We start from the raw sequence: 16,078 nt of genomic DNA, 5'->3' as shown, positions 1-16,078 counted from the left end.
ATTCCTTAAAGATATGTAGGGGTAGAAGGCAGTAAAGATCTTTCAAAGAAGAAAAAAATTACCTGTAGTCTCATAATCTACAAGTAATTATTTTTAATAATTTGTTTTAATTTTAATAGTTTGTTTCTATGCACAAATATATTTTAAAACTCCACTTGATTTATTCTATGCAGTTTTGTGCTCTTATTTTACCCAGCTTTATACTGAAAACATTTTTCCCACATTAGAATTTTTTGAAAATATTTTTTGACAGCTGCATAACATTACATTGCATTAAGTAATATAGCCATGTGTAGCCCTGTACCTGAATGTATCGTCTTAGGGTTTTTTTTGTTTTGTTTGTTTGTTTTTGGTTTTGGTTAAAGAAACTATGTAGGAGTTCTGAAGTTCTGAGAAATAATGCCTATAATTAATGCCTAGATGTGCCTCTTCCATAAAAATCAGTTTTTAAAAATTCAGCAGTTATTCAGAGCTTATATGTAGTCACTGTTCTAGACTTGGAGTGTATAATGATTGATTTTTATTAAAAATCCCACCTTTCTGGAACTTTCTAGTAATTTGTTCTGAATGATACTTAATAACATGAGAATAAAATAATGTTTTGGAAATTTTATGTACTTAGATGTGATTCGTTCTGAACACTGAATCATTCCACTTTTTCTGTATCCTATACCATTTTTTAGTTGGGATTGTTTAGTAATAGCTATATATTGTTTGTTGACTTGTATTTTCAAGCAACAGTTTACAAATTTTCATAAGTAAAATGCTGGTTTCCTTAGAATTGCAGGTAAAGAAAGGAGAAAGGAAAGGAAATAATTGAAAAAAATTCTCAAAAAACCCCAAGACCTGGAGGCAAGTTTAAATGATCCTTCTCTTCTTTTTTTTAAGAGAGAGTGAGAGAGGAGAGAGAGAGAGAGAGAGAATTTTTTAAATATTTATTTTATTTAGTTCTCGGCAGACACAACATCTTTGTTGGTTTGTGGTGCTGAGGATCGAACCTGGGCCGCACGCATGCCAGGCAAGCGCGCTACTGCTTGAGCCACATCCCCAGCCCTAAATGATCCTTCTAATGTATCTCTTCATTATACAGTTGAAGAAACTGAATTCTCCTTTTGTTAAGTGGCTTGTCCACTGTCACATAGTTAGTACTATATGACAGCCCAGCACTATAGTATATGTAGTCCATATTGTTTTGAAATTCAAGAAGTGTTTGGGTTGTCTGTATACCCAGGCCATGAAGTACACAAAATTAAGATGATTCCTTAAGCTACAGAATCTGTTTTCTTTTTAAACATGAAGGTGATCGCATTGAATGAGATTATAGGCTATAAATAGGTTTGGTCGCTCAATGATTTAAAGTCTTGTGGTCTTTTCCATTCTTGATTTCCTTAGTTTTATTTAGCACTATTTTTTTCTTACAGTTTTTTTTTTTTTTTTTTGAGCGGGGGCGTGTATCTTGCTGATTCTGAGGCTGACCCCAAACTCCTGCATTCAAGAGGTCCTTCTGCCTCATCCTCTCAAATAGCTGGTACTACAGGCATTCTACTAGGCCTGGTTTGTACCTTTTTGTTATTTTGGAAAATATGATTCAGAGCATCCTAAAATGTTGCTTTTATCTTTGCTCTCATTTGCCCTTCTTCAGCTGGTTTTTAGGTTAGTTGTTATGATCTTTTTGTTTCCATGGTTAGGCCACCAAAGTTTTTCTGTGATAATTTAAATAGCTTCTTGTTTATCATCCATAAAGGAATATTAAAAAGGCTTAATGACAGCCCTGAAAAGAACAAATAGTCCCCATAATTAGAATTATTTGGGATTTCTTCCATTTTCTAGAGGAAAAACATAAAAATAACTTTTTATAGTTATTTTTAAATACTATAGAGATTACCAGATTACGTATTTTTGTAACATTCTCTTTGAGGTATGTGCATTTTCATGTTTGTTTTTCCTCTCGTCAAAAAACACTTGTCAGTTTGGTGATTTCATTTGTTCATGTCTTTAAAATTAATGTTCTAGGAATGTGAAATGAAAAAGGACCTAAAAATACATAGAAAGCAAATTAGTATAATGAAAGGTTGGATTTGGAGTCAGATACTCTAGTTCTGTTTTGTTTTGCTACTGATTATGATATTGATCAGGTAACATTGATTTTTTTAAAATATTTTTTTATTTCTACACAATACATTTATTTTATTTATTTACTTTTATGGGGTGCTGAGGGCCTCGCATGTGTAGGCGAGTGCTCTACCGTTGAACCACAACCCCAGCCCCTAACAAATTGATTTTTATATATCAGTTTCTACATTTTTGTCTCAGTAAGATGTTTTCTGACCTCTCCCCACAAATTGAATTTCCATTGTATGCTGTCTTTAATGCATATACTTTCTCTTCAAAGCACTTTTTATAACTTGAATGTACATATTTCTTTATGTGTTTAATATTATCTTTCTGACTGGATTACAATTCATGAGAGTTCATATGTGTTATTTATCACTACATGCCCTGTCATAGCTCATGATAGGCAGTCAATAAGTATTTGTTAAATAACTGAACTATATACTTACAACCTGACATAAATCCAATTTTTATGCTTTCCAGGCATAAAACTACAACACATCTCTTTTGGAAGGCCTTTTTAAAGAAAATCAGGACAATACAGTTTCCTATAACACAATACACCTCTTCTCTCTCTTCTCGCTGTCCATATTTGTATATATGAAGGATTGTCAGGCTTAAGAAATTGTGCTTTAACCCTTATTTCTCACTCCATTTAATAGTAGTTTGGCATTATACTGTGAAATTCTACTTTTGAGACCATGTGTTTCATTGATGTCTAGCACAGTGCCTGGCATGTAGTAAATAGTCAATGGGACACACAAAATCACACAAAAACAGACTTCAATTAGTCATTTATTTTTGAAGGAACATTATAAAAACTTGGCATGTTTTTATATATAACATTTTGAAAATGTATTGCTTTATTGAGAATGATCATTTATAAAATTATAAATATTGAGTTTAAGGAACTCAATATATTTATATTCAGTTGGTTATTCATGTTCTGGTCAAGATAAGACATTTACTTGTGATCTGGTCTACTTTTGAAAGATAAATATGTGAACATAATATCTTTCCAGTAAATCTTGCAACTATTTCTGTGACTACATCTGTTAACACTTTTATAATTGGCTTCCAAATGACAAACACAAATGGCTGTAGTCTGAATTTTCAGCATGTTTTAGAATAAATGTTTTCTCAGTAATTTAAAGTGCATCATTTCAGTATCAGATGGTTATCTAATTGATTCAGATTTTTTTTGCTTATCTACTAGCTTGCCATTTTTCAAATTTAAAATAAAACTAAATAGCTATAAATAATTGAATACATGATACGATTTTATTCCTTTCACATTTTTATAAAACAGTAGTCTTGCCAGAAAGCTATTGTGGATATTATTTTTATGAGAAACTTTTTGTTCTGTTTTGGTTTTCTTGGTGGAGGAGGGAGGTTATAGTGAGAAGGATTCTTTTTATGTTCTTATTCATTTATTAGCCATTTTTGTAGTTGGTCTATTTAATAGTTACAGTAATTCCAATCATATATTTCCTCTTTTTAAGGAACAAAGAAATTTACTTAGTCTCATTCTTTTATCTTTCACCTCTTAAGAGTGATTCAAGTAATTTGAAAATTGTTCATTTTAATTTTGAAACCATGGAACATTTTAATAAAGTAGAATTAGATATGCCTTTTATATGATCTTGCTTAGTGTGGTGACTTTTCAATTAAAAATAAATTATCCTTTTAAAAAATTCAACATAGGGGCTGGGGATGTGGCTCAGGCGGTAGCGTGCTTGCCTGGCATGCGTGTGGCCCGGGTTCGATCCTCAACACCACATACAAAGATGTTGTGTCTGCCTATAACTAAAAAATAAATATTAAAATTCTCTCTCTCTCTCTCTCTCTCTTTTAAAAAAATAGATAAAAAATTCAACATATATTTATTTAATATTGCTCTAGGCTTTTAATATATAGAAGTAGGGAGGAAGAAAAGTCCTTGCCCTCGTGGGGTTTACCTTCTGGTTAATTTTTCTGAAAAAATAATAAGACTCATAATGAATATTATAGGCCTAGAACAGTATCTTTTTAATTATGTCTGTAGAAGTGATTCATTCTAAATACTATAATGGAACTATTTCTACTTTTTATTCCATATCTGTGTGCTACTCTTTGCATTTACTAACAGATATTCTTATTTTGGAGGGTTTTTGTTGTTGTTTAAATCAAACTTTCCATTCTTTATTTATTTATCTTTCATTTTGTGCTGACGGTTGAACCTGGGCCCTGTGTGCATGCTACGCAAGCACTCTGCCACTGAACCACATCCCCAGACCCTAAGTCATTCTTTCTATAATGCAAAGTTAATAATTTTTTCCTTTATTATATATTTGACATTTGAATAAATATTAGATATAAATTATTGATATAATCTGACACTTGGAATTTTAAGCAAAATCTTCATCTTTGCCTTGATAAATTTTGCTGACTAAATATATTCTAATGCAGAAACATGATATTTCAAGAAGTTTCTGAAATTGAGTATAAATATTATAAATGTCATTATTAGTATTTATTTTTTGGCATTGCATTCTCTCTAAGGGATGTTTTTAAATAATGGTCCTGTATTTCTGATTCTATTTATAGATAAAGTATTTGCCAATATTCTAGTTAGTTTATTTTTAAGAATGATCTGCTAAGCTCCAAGTAGTTCAAGTACATTCCAGCAGCTTAATAATGTGCAAATAGAGGCAACTGGTCTTGCACCTGTTCCTCAAGGCACTGGGTAGTTACTAAATAACTGGGTAAAATGTTAAATGTGAAATATTTTTATACTTTGTAAGTATAATCATGAGCTATTTTTGACTTATGAATTAAATATCTTCATTAAGGGAATAGGACATGTTTATATGCTTTTCTTCATCTACAGCAGATAATTTAAGTATAAAATGTTATTTATAAATAATGTATTTGCCACATATTTTGATAGTAACATTAGCAAGATTGCCTTAATACTTTAGATAATAAGAAATGTATTTGCTGTCTTTGTAATTGATCAGGTTAATAGTTATGGTAATTCTAAGCATATATTTCCTCTTTTTAAGGCAGAAAGGAACTTACATGTGGTCTTTTTTTTTCTCTTAAGAGTGATTCAGGAGCTCAAATAAAATTTAAGAAGTCTTTGTCAGTAGTTGCTTTATATAAAAATCAGAAAACTTACTGTATTTAAAAAAATACAGTAATAGCTCAGCTATAGATCCTTTGCCTAGCATGTACAAGGCAGTGGGTTTGATCCTCAGTACTACATAAAAATAAATAAAATAAAGGTATTGTGTCCATCAAAAAAATTCTTAAGAATAAATAAATAAAATGTAAGTGAGCAATAGGAAAAATACCTGTAATCTGAACTCCAAATGTAAACAAAAGTTGTTAAGGTTGTAGTTTTCCAGAATTTACCTATGCCTATGAATATAATGATATTTAAATTCATACTGGATATAATCATTGAAAGCTATGAGCCTGAGACTTGCCTTATCTTTTTAAAAATGAAGTGTAATTTTCCTTTCATGAAAAGAAATAGATATGCTATAATACTACTTTATACCTGCTATTATATCACAAAGTCTTTAATAGCAATTGTTTGCATTGGTATTTTTAATATCAGTTCACCATAATTAGTCTAGTGTTACCTGGTATATAATGTGTACTTTTGATTTTAGGTGGTAAGAAAATATTTTAGGTCTTAAAAAACTTTGGATAGCATTGTAAGAAAGTTTTTACCTTTTTCAGTTTTCTTTCTGCTTATGATAACGAAAATCTGTTTGATGCTTGTCTTTAACAGTCTTTTATTTTGTTCATTTTTTTTTCATAGCCTTCAGCAACCTCTAACTAAAATTTCAATAATAGATTTATCATTTCTTTTATTTTCAACTTATCTCTTAAAAGAAATAACAAGTGATATTAACTTTTAATTTATGCCAGAGATTACATCTCCTTTTAAAATAAATTTAAAGAAAATACACTGTTTAAAATATATTAAGTAAATGATAACGTATCGATGACTAGGGTTTGGTACAAATTCTGATGATGACAGACAAATGATAAAACACTGCTGTTTAAAATTTTAAGTTACTTGTAAGTTTTCCCCACTATAAATATGGCTGCAGTGAGCATTTGTATAGCTAATTATCTTTTTTGTATAAAAAATAATTATAGACGATATCTTTTGTATAAAGTAGTAGAACAGAACAAGTGTGTTTGGAGCTCCTTGTTTTTGTGTGTATTTTCATATAATCTTAAATCCAGAGATTATACTGCGAATGAGAGTCCCTCTATTCCCCTATTCTAGTTATAGAATAGTTATTCCCCTAACTCAGCTAATTTCCTCTTCTTTAGACTTGACATGTTCATTTCTTACCCCTCAATATTTAATAAGTTCATTCACAAGTACCTAGTTTTACAAACTTTACAACCCGAATATTCAATCCAATAGTTATTCTGAAACTGTGAAGTCATCCATGTTATTATCATCATTTTAATTTGATGATAGTTCTATCTTTTAAAGAAAGTGATCCCAAAGAAAAATTATCATTGATATTAATGATACTTTTTTCCTGTAGCTTGCCGAGTTTCGACAAAGAAGAGCTCGATTGGATGGACAAAACCCTCATAAGAAGCCAAAAAAGAAGAAAACCTCAAGCAGTAAAAATGATGTTCATGGCTTGAATATTGATCAATCAAAGAGTGAGGAGACGTTCATAAATAGTTCTCAGGGTGTTGGATCGGCCGTGATGCCTGAATCCACAATAATGAGAACTCTAAACAATGAAGAAATGCTTAAGCATGAGCAGGTCTTTTGTGTTGATGTAAGTATTCATCCAGATTTTAAAACATTCTACCTCTAACTAGAAAGTACTGGCAGTGAAAAGTCATTAGCATCCACCTGAGGGAAGCTTGACAAAGTCATTGACTTTTTAGCATCAAGAACTGATGATTCTTTTAAAGAACTTGAACTTTTCTGATGGCATGTTAAGGATTTAGTTTTATTTAAAAGAGTTACATGAATTAGAGGAATGGTGTCTTTGATGCTTTTGGCTTATAGATGACATCTACTATATATGTAAAAGTTCTTGGTACTTTTGTATTTATAACAATGCCTTGTGATAAATTTTATATGCATTATTATAAGTCATTGTAATTCATAATGAAATGAAATTTTTAAAGATTTGGATAATTTTTACTAGTTTTTTAATAGTATTTTTGTGAATTTTCTATCATCGTTACTAACAGCAACGTCTTAGTAAAGCAGGATTTTTTTTTTTTGTAAAGTATGATATTTAGCAGGGGGAAAATGTCATAATTGTAGTCATGTTTTACTTTTGTTTTAGCCGGAAAGTGAGATTTCAACCACAGCAGATGATTACTCTTCGGAGGTAAGACTAACATATCCCAATTAAAAATGTCATAGATAAAATTGATATTTTTTTGAAATTATTGATTGTTGGTACTTTATTTCTTATAAATTTATATAAGAAATAAAGTACCAACAATTAATATAACTTAACATAATATAATATAAATGGATTGAAAAACTGAAAATTATATTTACTGCTGTATCTTTTTCCAGTGGTTAGCTAAAGTCTTACTGTTTGAATTGCTTAATCCTTAATTATATAGCAGCCCTATTTTGGTTTTTAGGAAAGTGAGTCTGCATTTCTAGGACCCATGACCATTTTAAGATAGCCATTTAGCACAGTAAAAATTTTATAATTTAGTATGATTTTTATAGTAATGCTTTTTACAAATGTTTGAATACTAGTTTATATATATATATATATATATATATATATATATATATATATAATGTGTTTATTGGAATTAATGTTACTGTAGTGTTGTGTGTGTACGTGTGTGTTACTGGGCATTGAACTCAGGGCCTTGTACATGGCTAGGAAAGCACTTTATCACCAAGCTACATTCCCAGCCCTTTTTCAGTTTTATTTTAAGATAGCCAATCTATCTTTGAACTTATGATCCTCCTGTCTCATCTTCCTGAGAAGATGGGATTGACGGTGTGCATCACCATGCCTGACAATGATGATTTTTATTTTAGGTGATAAACTGTAAAATAGGCATTGGTCTCTTAAGAAATACCTGCCTTCTTTATATGTTTGCAATAAGTATCACTTTGTTATCTTATTCTTTTTAGATATGATTGTCATTTCTTTGCTTCCAAATTTAGAGTACATGGAAAATTATTCTTTACTCTGAATGTTTAAGCAACTTAGTATATTTCATAAGTCTGAATTTATTGTAGGCTTCTAATGGAAAAACTAGGTTCTTTTTTTTTTTAAGAGAGAGAGAGAGAATGAATGTGAATCTTTTTTGTAGATGGACACAACATGATGCCTTTATTTTATTTATTTTTTAATGTGGTGCTGAGAATCAAACCCAGGTCCCGCCCATGCTAGGCGAGTGTTCTACCGCTGAGCCACAATCCCAGCTCGAAAAACTTGTTCTTAAATTAACATATTACAGTTTTTATTTTTGTTGTTTGGGTGTGGGTGTGTGTTTGTTACTGGGGATTAAACCCAGGGGTGCTCTACCACTGAGCTACATTCCAAGCTGTTTTTATTTGAAACTGACTTGCTAAATTGCTCAGGCTAGCCTTGTACTTGCAAACCAGAATTATCTCAACTTTATCCATGGTGTGGTTGACTCTGAGGACCTGCCTCTGAACATTTCCCAAGAAAATGCTCCAGCAGAGCAAAATCTTGAAAGTCATTCACAAAGACATTGTTAAAATTTGCCTTGAGCTTTTTTCTGAGCTGGCACAAAATAAAGAAAACTACAGGAAAAAAAATGTCAGAGGCATTCTCTAAAACTCTCTAAAACCCGGAAGCTCTGAGGACTCCCAATAATTACTGATGCCTTTCTGAGCTGCTTGACTATCATACCTCCCAGTCTGGAGGTGAGATCACTTTTCTGTCAAAAATATCTGTTGCCTGAAGGAGACTCAGGTCTCATCACTGATGAAAGCAAAGATCAGATAGCAACTCTGCTTTTGTGGAGGGGAGAAACAGGGCTTTCAGGTTGTGTATTGGTGAGTATTGCATGCTGTAGCTTGGGGAATTTGGTGGGAAGGCCTGCAACTAACTAAAGATGGGGATGAGAAGAATGAAATGGAGGAGAGTGAGGTGAAGTTTGAGAACTCTTCTGCAAACTTATGAAAGAAATCTTAGATAAGAAGTTGAGAATCTTAGTTATGAAGGTTGTGACAATCCTCCAGTAGGCTGTCTTCAACCTGCTGCGTTGTGACTAGCACTCAGGGCTGAACAGCGAACTCAGAGCAGATCATAACAGTCCAGGCACTTCAAGACAACTCTACAATGGGCAACATGATGGCCAGAAAGTACTTGGAGATAGATCCTAACCAACTCATTGTGGGGCATTATAAATAAGTTTAAACTGAATTAGAGGAGAACTAACTGAATATTTGCTATAGAGGTATTAGATATAATTATTATACTGGGTAAATAATTTATGTAATACTGATAATATGATATTTGACATGATCTTTGATGAATATTTACAAATATTCATTTTATTACACTGTTACTTCAAAATAGAAATTTTAGTGTGTACTAAAATCAGAATGTGTCATTTCTGAGTCATGAAAAACTAATTGAAATTTAGAAGTATTATAATTTGAAAATTATCACAAGTGACTTTATATCTAGAATTAGTATTCCTACATTCTTGTGGTTTTTCACCAGTTGCAATAATGTGTTAACAAAAGTTGTTTTTTTGCCTTCCCTTTAGCTTTATTTCTCAGAGATTATTCTTAGAATTAAAGTAGAGCAATCAAACTGATTTTTTAAAAGTCTCTTAGTTAGGACCCTCCCCCCCCTTTTATTTGGCAATTGTGGGTATTGGGCCTTGCACATGCTAGGCAGATGCTCTACAACTGGGCTACATCTTCAGTCCTAGAATTTTTACTTTTTAAAGTGTCATGGCTCATATAGACTTAATCCTAACTCTAGACATTCTGACTAGTCTGACCTACATATTTCAGTGTTAACAATTTCATTCTCCTGGGTTCTATTAACATAGAATTGTGAAGGCTTAAGATATGGGCAGGAATGTGGGCAGGAATGAAGTTGTTTTTTGTACTCTTAGTGGTAAAAAGGCAATTAAATGATTAATTGATAAAAAATTAATTTCCCACTCGATAAACTCTATATACATATTCTATCATCCTCCTTTCTCTTACTACAAAATATCTGTACTACAGACAAGTGGTGATATGTTAAAGTAAACCCCCACATCTGTCTGGATTGGCATGACTAGCAGTAGTACTATCCCCAGAGGAAAGTTCTTAGGGGAGTGTTCTTTACCTCTTTATTTCCCTTGGCTTGCTTACTAGTCTTTAATAAAATTTATACCAGTAAATGGTTTTATTTGAAAATAAATAGGGCTTAATTTTAAAAATATATTTAGCTAATTTTAAGGAAGCATTTTGTAAAAGAAGATCTAGTAACTTGAAGCTTTTAGAAAAGATATCAGAAAGATAACTTCAGAAAGTTATCTTTCTGAAGACTAAATAGGAACTGCACTTAGAGCTTCAGTTACTTAAATGAAAGTGTCTTTTGCATTGTAAGAACTTAGATGTTTGAGGAATGATTGACATTTGATATGCCTCTTAGATACTTCAGTTAAATATAATCACCATATTTGTTTTGCTATTAAGGCATTTTCCCTAGATGTAAAAGATACACACTTAGTAGAAATATTATTGTTAGGTAAATAAAATTTGGTCTATCATAATATATCAGGAAATTGTTTTTATACAGGTAAATGATTGCTGTAATGTGGTGAAAACAGGAAAGCCTACCAATTTATTAATGGTACAGTATATAAAACTACTCATGATACTAATGTTTTTTATTATTTAAAACCATTTGACTTACTAACCAAGCTTTCTCCTGTATGTAATTCTTTCTGTATGTGATTTCTAAAAGTTACTAGATCTTCTTTACTGCTTAACAAAACAAAGTTACCTCATTTTCATTATAACATGGAATTGGAACAAAATTTGCAGATATGCTGTTTAGGTGCTTTTAAGGTAATATCACATTAATAGCAAACCAGATTGCCATAGAAGTGAACTTCAAAGTGAAGAGTGATGTTTTAAAGTGGATTTTGCTATGGAATTCAATATTCGAATTCCCCTCTCAGGAATGTTGCTAGTACTGAATTATTAAAAATATTGGATTGATTTAGGAAGAAGAATTTGGTGTCGTTGATTCTTATTCTGAACAAGGCGCACACTATAGTGAGACTCGCCTAGAGTTGATAGAAAACGAATTAGTTGGGAAACCCGAACATGAGCCTGAAGAACTGAACAGAGAACTGGATGAAATGAGGGCCACCTATGGGACTGAAGGATTCCATCAGGTACATTTACCTTCTGTGGCCTTAGTTTGCTACTCACAAAAACAAAAACAGGAAAATTTTTTTTAAATATTTATTTTTTAGATTTTTTTTAGGTAGACACAGTATCTTTATTTTACATTTATGTGGTGCTGAGAATCGAACCCAGTGCCTCACGCATGCTAGGCAAGGCACTACCACTTGAGCCACATCCCCAGCCCTCCAGGAAATTTTAATGATAGTTTATGTATTTAATGAGAATTACAGGTGTTAACTGAAGATTATCTCATTCACGAGAAAAATGGGATTCTTGCACATAGTATTAAGAATCCCATTTTACAACTAGAATTCAACTAATAGAGGTAACATGTATGTTACTTTGTTTATTTAACTTAATAAGATAGAGTAAAATAACTTTAGTGATTTCAGGATAGATGTTTTTCTAATGAGCCTGAAAGAAAATTGTGGTATAAACCACATTTTTTAAAAAATGATGACTTTAACCCATTAAGAATATTAGCAAGTCCCTGTAAATATTCTCTGCAGTTAGAGTGACATCTCTTGTATTAAGTAATCAGTTATGAACTCAAGATGAAAATGGGACATTAATGAGGATGACAGAATAGATTTCAGTTACATCTTCTCCAAAAACAAGTTGGTGGTGTTGCCTGGTAACAGATTGGGGGAGCTCCCCAATATAAAGGCATTTGCTTCTAGAATTAGATATATAGAAAAGCCAGAACAAGTGAAAATTTTTTGCATGTGCACATTAATTTCTTTGAGATTGATTTGAAAATAAAACAAATTTCTTAAAGCTCATAGCTTTCAAATATGGGAGATAGCATACAAATTGTAAGAATTCCACTAATGTGTTTTGAATCTCATATTTTTTTAAAAAGTTGCTTGTAATGATGATAATCAGTTTTATGTAAAATATAAGCCTAGAATGTAATTCTTTTCACTGATTTTCTTTAGTTACAAGAATTTGAAGCAGCAGTTAAACAAAGAGATGGTATTATCACACAGCTCACCGCCAATTTACAACAGGCAAGAAGGGAAAGGGATGAAACGGTGAGAGAATTTTTAAAGTTGACGGAGCAAAGTCAAAAATTGCAGATTCAATTCCAACAAGTAAGTATTATAAGTAGAATGAGACTTACTCGATTTTTATAACAAATTTTTAAATTTTTTCACTTTCTAGAACAAATCTGTTATAAAGCCATTTGTTTATTCGTACTGGAAAAACTAGTGAATAAGTGTTATGTTAATCAAGAATTTAATTTATACTTCTTGGGTAGTTTCTTGCTGTTGTTTTCTTTGTACTTCTTCCCTGTCTCTATTTAAAAATTCTACAAAGTCTTATCAGGTGTATTTTTGCAGAAATTAACCTGCAGTTACCACCCTACTTTTTCCAACTCTGATATGGTTTTATGTTAATTAGGTTCTCAATTATAACTAGACTGACAACTGGATATATTCCATTTATCTTTAGTTGGAACTATAATCTAAATGCATTAAACAAAAGGGAGGAATTTAAGGTAAGAATACAGGCTTATTTATAGAACTTAAGGGCAGAAATACAATCAGAACTCTGAGAGAAATTGGAACTAGAGTTTGAAAAGTCATCAGAAATCCAGGAAGAACTTTCAGTCCGCATTTTTCTCTGCCTGTCTGCCTGTCTTATTTCTCCTATTTTCTCAGCTTTATAATGTGAAAGGTAAATTCTTTGGCTCATTACCCAAAGTGCACATTACCTATCAGCATGTTGACAGCATGGAAACTTGTTGACTGAGATTGTAAGCCTATGAAGTGAGCATAGTTTCCAGAGAACCCCTGAGGGCTGAGGGTACGATAAAGTATCACTTCAAAATTTAATATTTTGAGGTTTCTTTCTATTTTCAAGTTACAGGCTAGTGAAACTCTACGAAACAGCACTCACAGTAACACAGCTGCAGATTTACTGCAAGCCAAACAACAGATTCTCACTCATCAACAACAGCTTGAAGAACAAGACCATCTATTAGAAGATTATCAAAAAAAGAAAGAAGACTTCAAAATGCAAATTAATTTCTTACAAGAGAAAATTAAAGTATATGAAATGGTATGTATATCTTAAGGAAGTCAACCTACTTATAGCAGCTTTGTAGTTAACTTTAAAGTTTTTAATGGAGGTGTTTATCTTTTTTTATGCATATGCACCACAAAATTTCATAATTGAGACAAACTCTTTGAGTATATAAAATAATATATTTCAAAAGCATTGAGAATTTCGTAGTAATGGTTTTAAAGATGATACTACTCATTACTTTGCTCCTTAAAAGTGATCTGCCTATGTTAAACTGAAATCTCATGAGAATCTATTTTTATAACTAGGATTTCTATCCTTTTTCCCCCCAACTAAATTTATTTCTTCTTATTTTAGCCATGATTATAAAATTCTGAAAAAGAAATTTTGTAAATTTAAACTATAAAAAAATGTGGTTGATTCTTTTTATTCACTTGAATTATATTCCAGTTTGGGGAAATTATTTAGTCAGTAAGTGCTCCTGATAGGAAATGTATCACATGGATTGTAATCTTTAATCTTAAAAACAATTCATGCTAGTAGATTCCATTTTTTTGTTTGTTTGTTTTTTGAGAAGTTGAAGTTTAGATGTGATTTGCCTGAAGCTGCCCCATTAACAGGTGCCAGAGTTGAGATTCTGAGCTCCTTGCACTACACTGCACTCTGATCCTTGCCATCTCTGTCCTCTTTTTTTCTCTATGAGAGCTGAAACAAGGCAGTGTGATCACCGTGTTTGAATGTAGCTGAACATCATTTTACAGTAACTCAAATTTCTTGCCATCACTCTGTGCGTGTCTACAAATGTCTATGAAAGCACCATTGGTATGGATTTGTGGGTTTCAAATAAATTTGAGCAAGTAGGCAAATACAGAATCTGTGAATAATGAAGATGGAGAATACATATAATACAGCATATTTTATAAACTTAGAAGATTCTACAGAAAATTGAGAAATTACCAAGACAAGAATATTGTCTGGATAACAAAAGCATTAACTAGCACTTATTAACTACTTACTCTATAACAGGCAGTATTCAAAGCCTCTTACACATATTAATGCATTGAATCATCACTACAACCCTATGAGATAAGGGTACCTTTATCATTTACATTTTACAAATGATGGTACCAAGATAACGCAAGATGAAGGAAATAATCCAGGTGCAGAAGTGATATATTGATAGAGCCAGATTTCAAAGCTCAGTTATCTGACTCCAGAGACTCCTCTTTGAAAAATAGGAAATGTACAAATTAAAATTATGAGAAGGGCATGCTTTTCAACTAAGGTAATTTAAAGATTATGCAAGTGTTTACAGAATACCTATTATGTAGTAACCCTTGCAAAAGATATATGATGAACCTTAAGATGTCCCCTTTCTTCACTGAACCCATGGAGAGGTGTGGCATGTACACAAGTTACCACAAAATAAAAAGTAAGTGCAAGTAACAAGTGTTACGAATGTTTTTACTAGGTCTGCTTTATGAGGAAAAGATTCAGGGTAGACATCAGCAGGGAGGTAATATTTGAGATAGATCTATAAATTGGAATAATGTGGTATTTATATTTTGTTTACCCATAAATTGGTATAATATATGGAACATAATAGCTATTCAATACCTATTTGGTAATCAAGAGAATTGTTTATGAATTCATGACAAATAGAGATAGGCAGGATATTCTTTGGGGGGTGTGGAGTGGGCATAAAGACCCAGGCTGAAATGTTGAAAATGTATAGGAAGCAAAAAATAATTTACTTAGAAAGCAATAGGCTTTGGAAGTGTCTTTCTGGAGGGTAAAAGTAGAAAGATAATCGAGGCCTAGGTTGAAAGTGCCCGGATCTAGGATTTTATTATCTCTTATTGTCACTAGGCAGTATAATTTCAGATTATCTAAAATTTATGTAATTCATTTTAGTAATGAAAATAAACTGTTTATTTGAATGTTAGCAACAATACTTTTATTGTTCTTCTTATTATTATATTTTAATTTCTCAGTTTTCAAAAAATTTAATCCCTTTGAACAAGTAGTTCTGTCAGAGCAGCTGAAGTAACTATATTGATGGTCAAAGGCTCATTATCCTAATCCTCCAAACCTCCTGTGTTATAGTAGTCACAAACAGGAAGTATATTATTCCCCACTCTTTCAGGTGTAGTTCTAAAAATAGAGGATTACATCCTTGACTGAAGGGCTGTCAGTTTTGTAACATAGAACAAGTAATTTAAAACCATGTAATTTGAAAAAAGCTAAACAAAGAAAACTGTGAATTTGTGGTGTTTAATAGTTGAATGAAGAATTATGGTTAGTTATTTATTAATCATGTTAGGTGTTGGACAGTGTTGAATTAAGTTTTCTTTTATGAGGAGTGTTCCTTTCATCTTATAGAAAATCAGGAAATAAAATTATAACAGATTTTTATATCAACGTTAGCATTTTTCAAAACTAGTTATTATTTAACAGTTTAGCTAAAATTGACCATCATGAACTGATTTTACTTTTTAAAAAATTTTTTTAGTTGTAGATGGACACGAT

The 16,078-nt window shown here is 31.6% G+C and overlaps 1 protein-coding gene across 9 annotated transcripts in view; it reads left to right on the top strand.

Moving 5' to 3' along the window:
- Window positions 1-16,078, top strand: part of Akap9 (A-kinase anchoring protein 9) — a 127,291-nt gene that overhangs the window by 13,356 nt on the left and 97,857 nt on the right. For 7 of the 9 annotated variants that reach the window (XM_078040440.1, XM_021732779.3, XM_078040441.1 and 4 more), the window contains exons 2-7: window positions 6,672-6,917; window positions 7,440-7,484; window positions 10,905-10,958; window positions 11,335-11,508; window positions 12,460-12,615; window positions 13,388-13,585. In XM_078040440.1, the coding sequence (XP_077896566.1) occupies window positions 6,672-6,917; window positions 7,440-7,484; window positions 10,905-10,958; window positions 11,335-11,508; window positions 12,460-12,615; window positions 13,388-13,585 (873 nt within the window). The remainder of the gene's footprint in view (window positions 1-6,671; window positions 6,918-7,439; window positions 7,485-10,904; window positions 10,959-11,334; window positions 11,509-12,459; window positions 12,616-13,387; window positions 13,586-16,078) is intronic. The other 2 variants (XM_021732781.3, XM_078040439.1) reach the window with 1 other exon arrangement.

This window comes from Ictidomys tridecemlineatus, chromosome 2 (assembly GCF_052094955.1).
Source record: "Ictidomys tridecemlineatus isolate mIctTri1 chromosome 2, mIctTri1.hap1, whole genome shotgun sequence".
Taxonomy (NCBI): domain Eukaryota; kingdom Metazoa; phylum Chordata; class Mammalia; order Rodentia; family Sciuridae; genus Ictidomys; species Ictidomys tridecemlineatus.
This window is presented reverse-complemented; position numbering and strand designations above follow the sequence as displayed.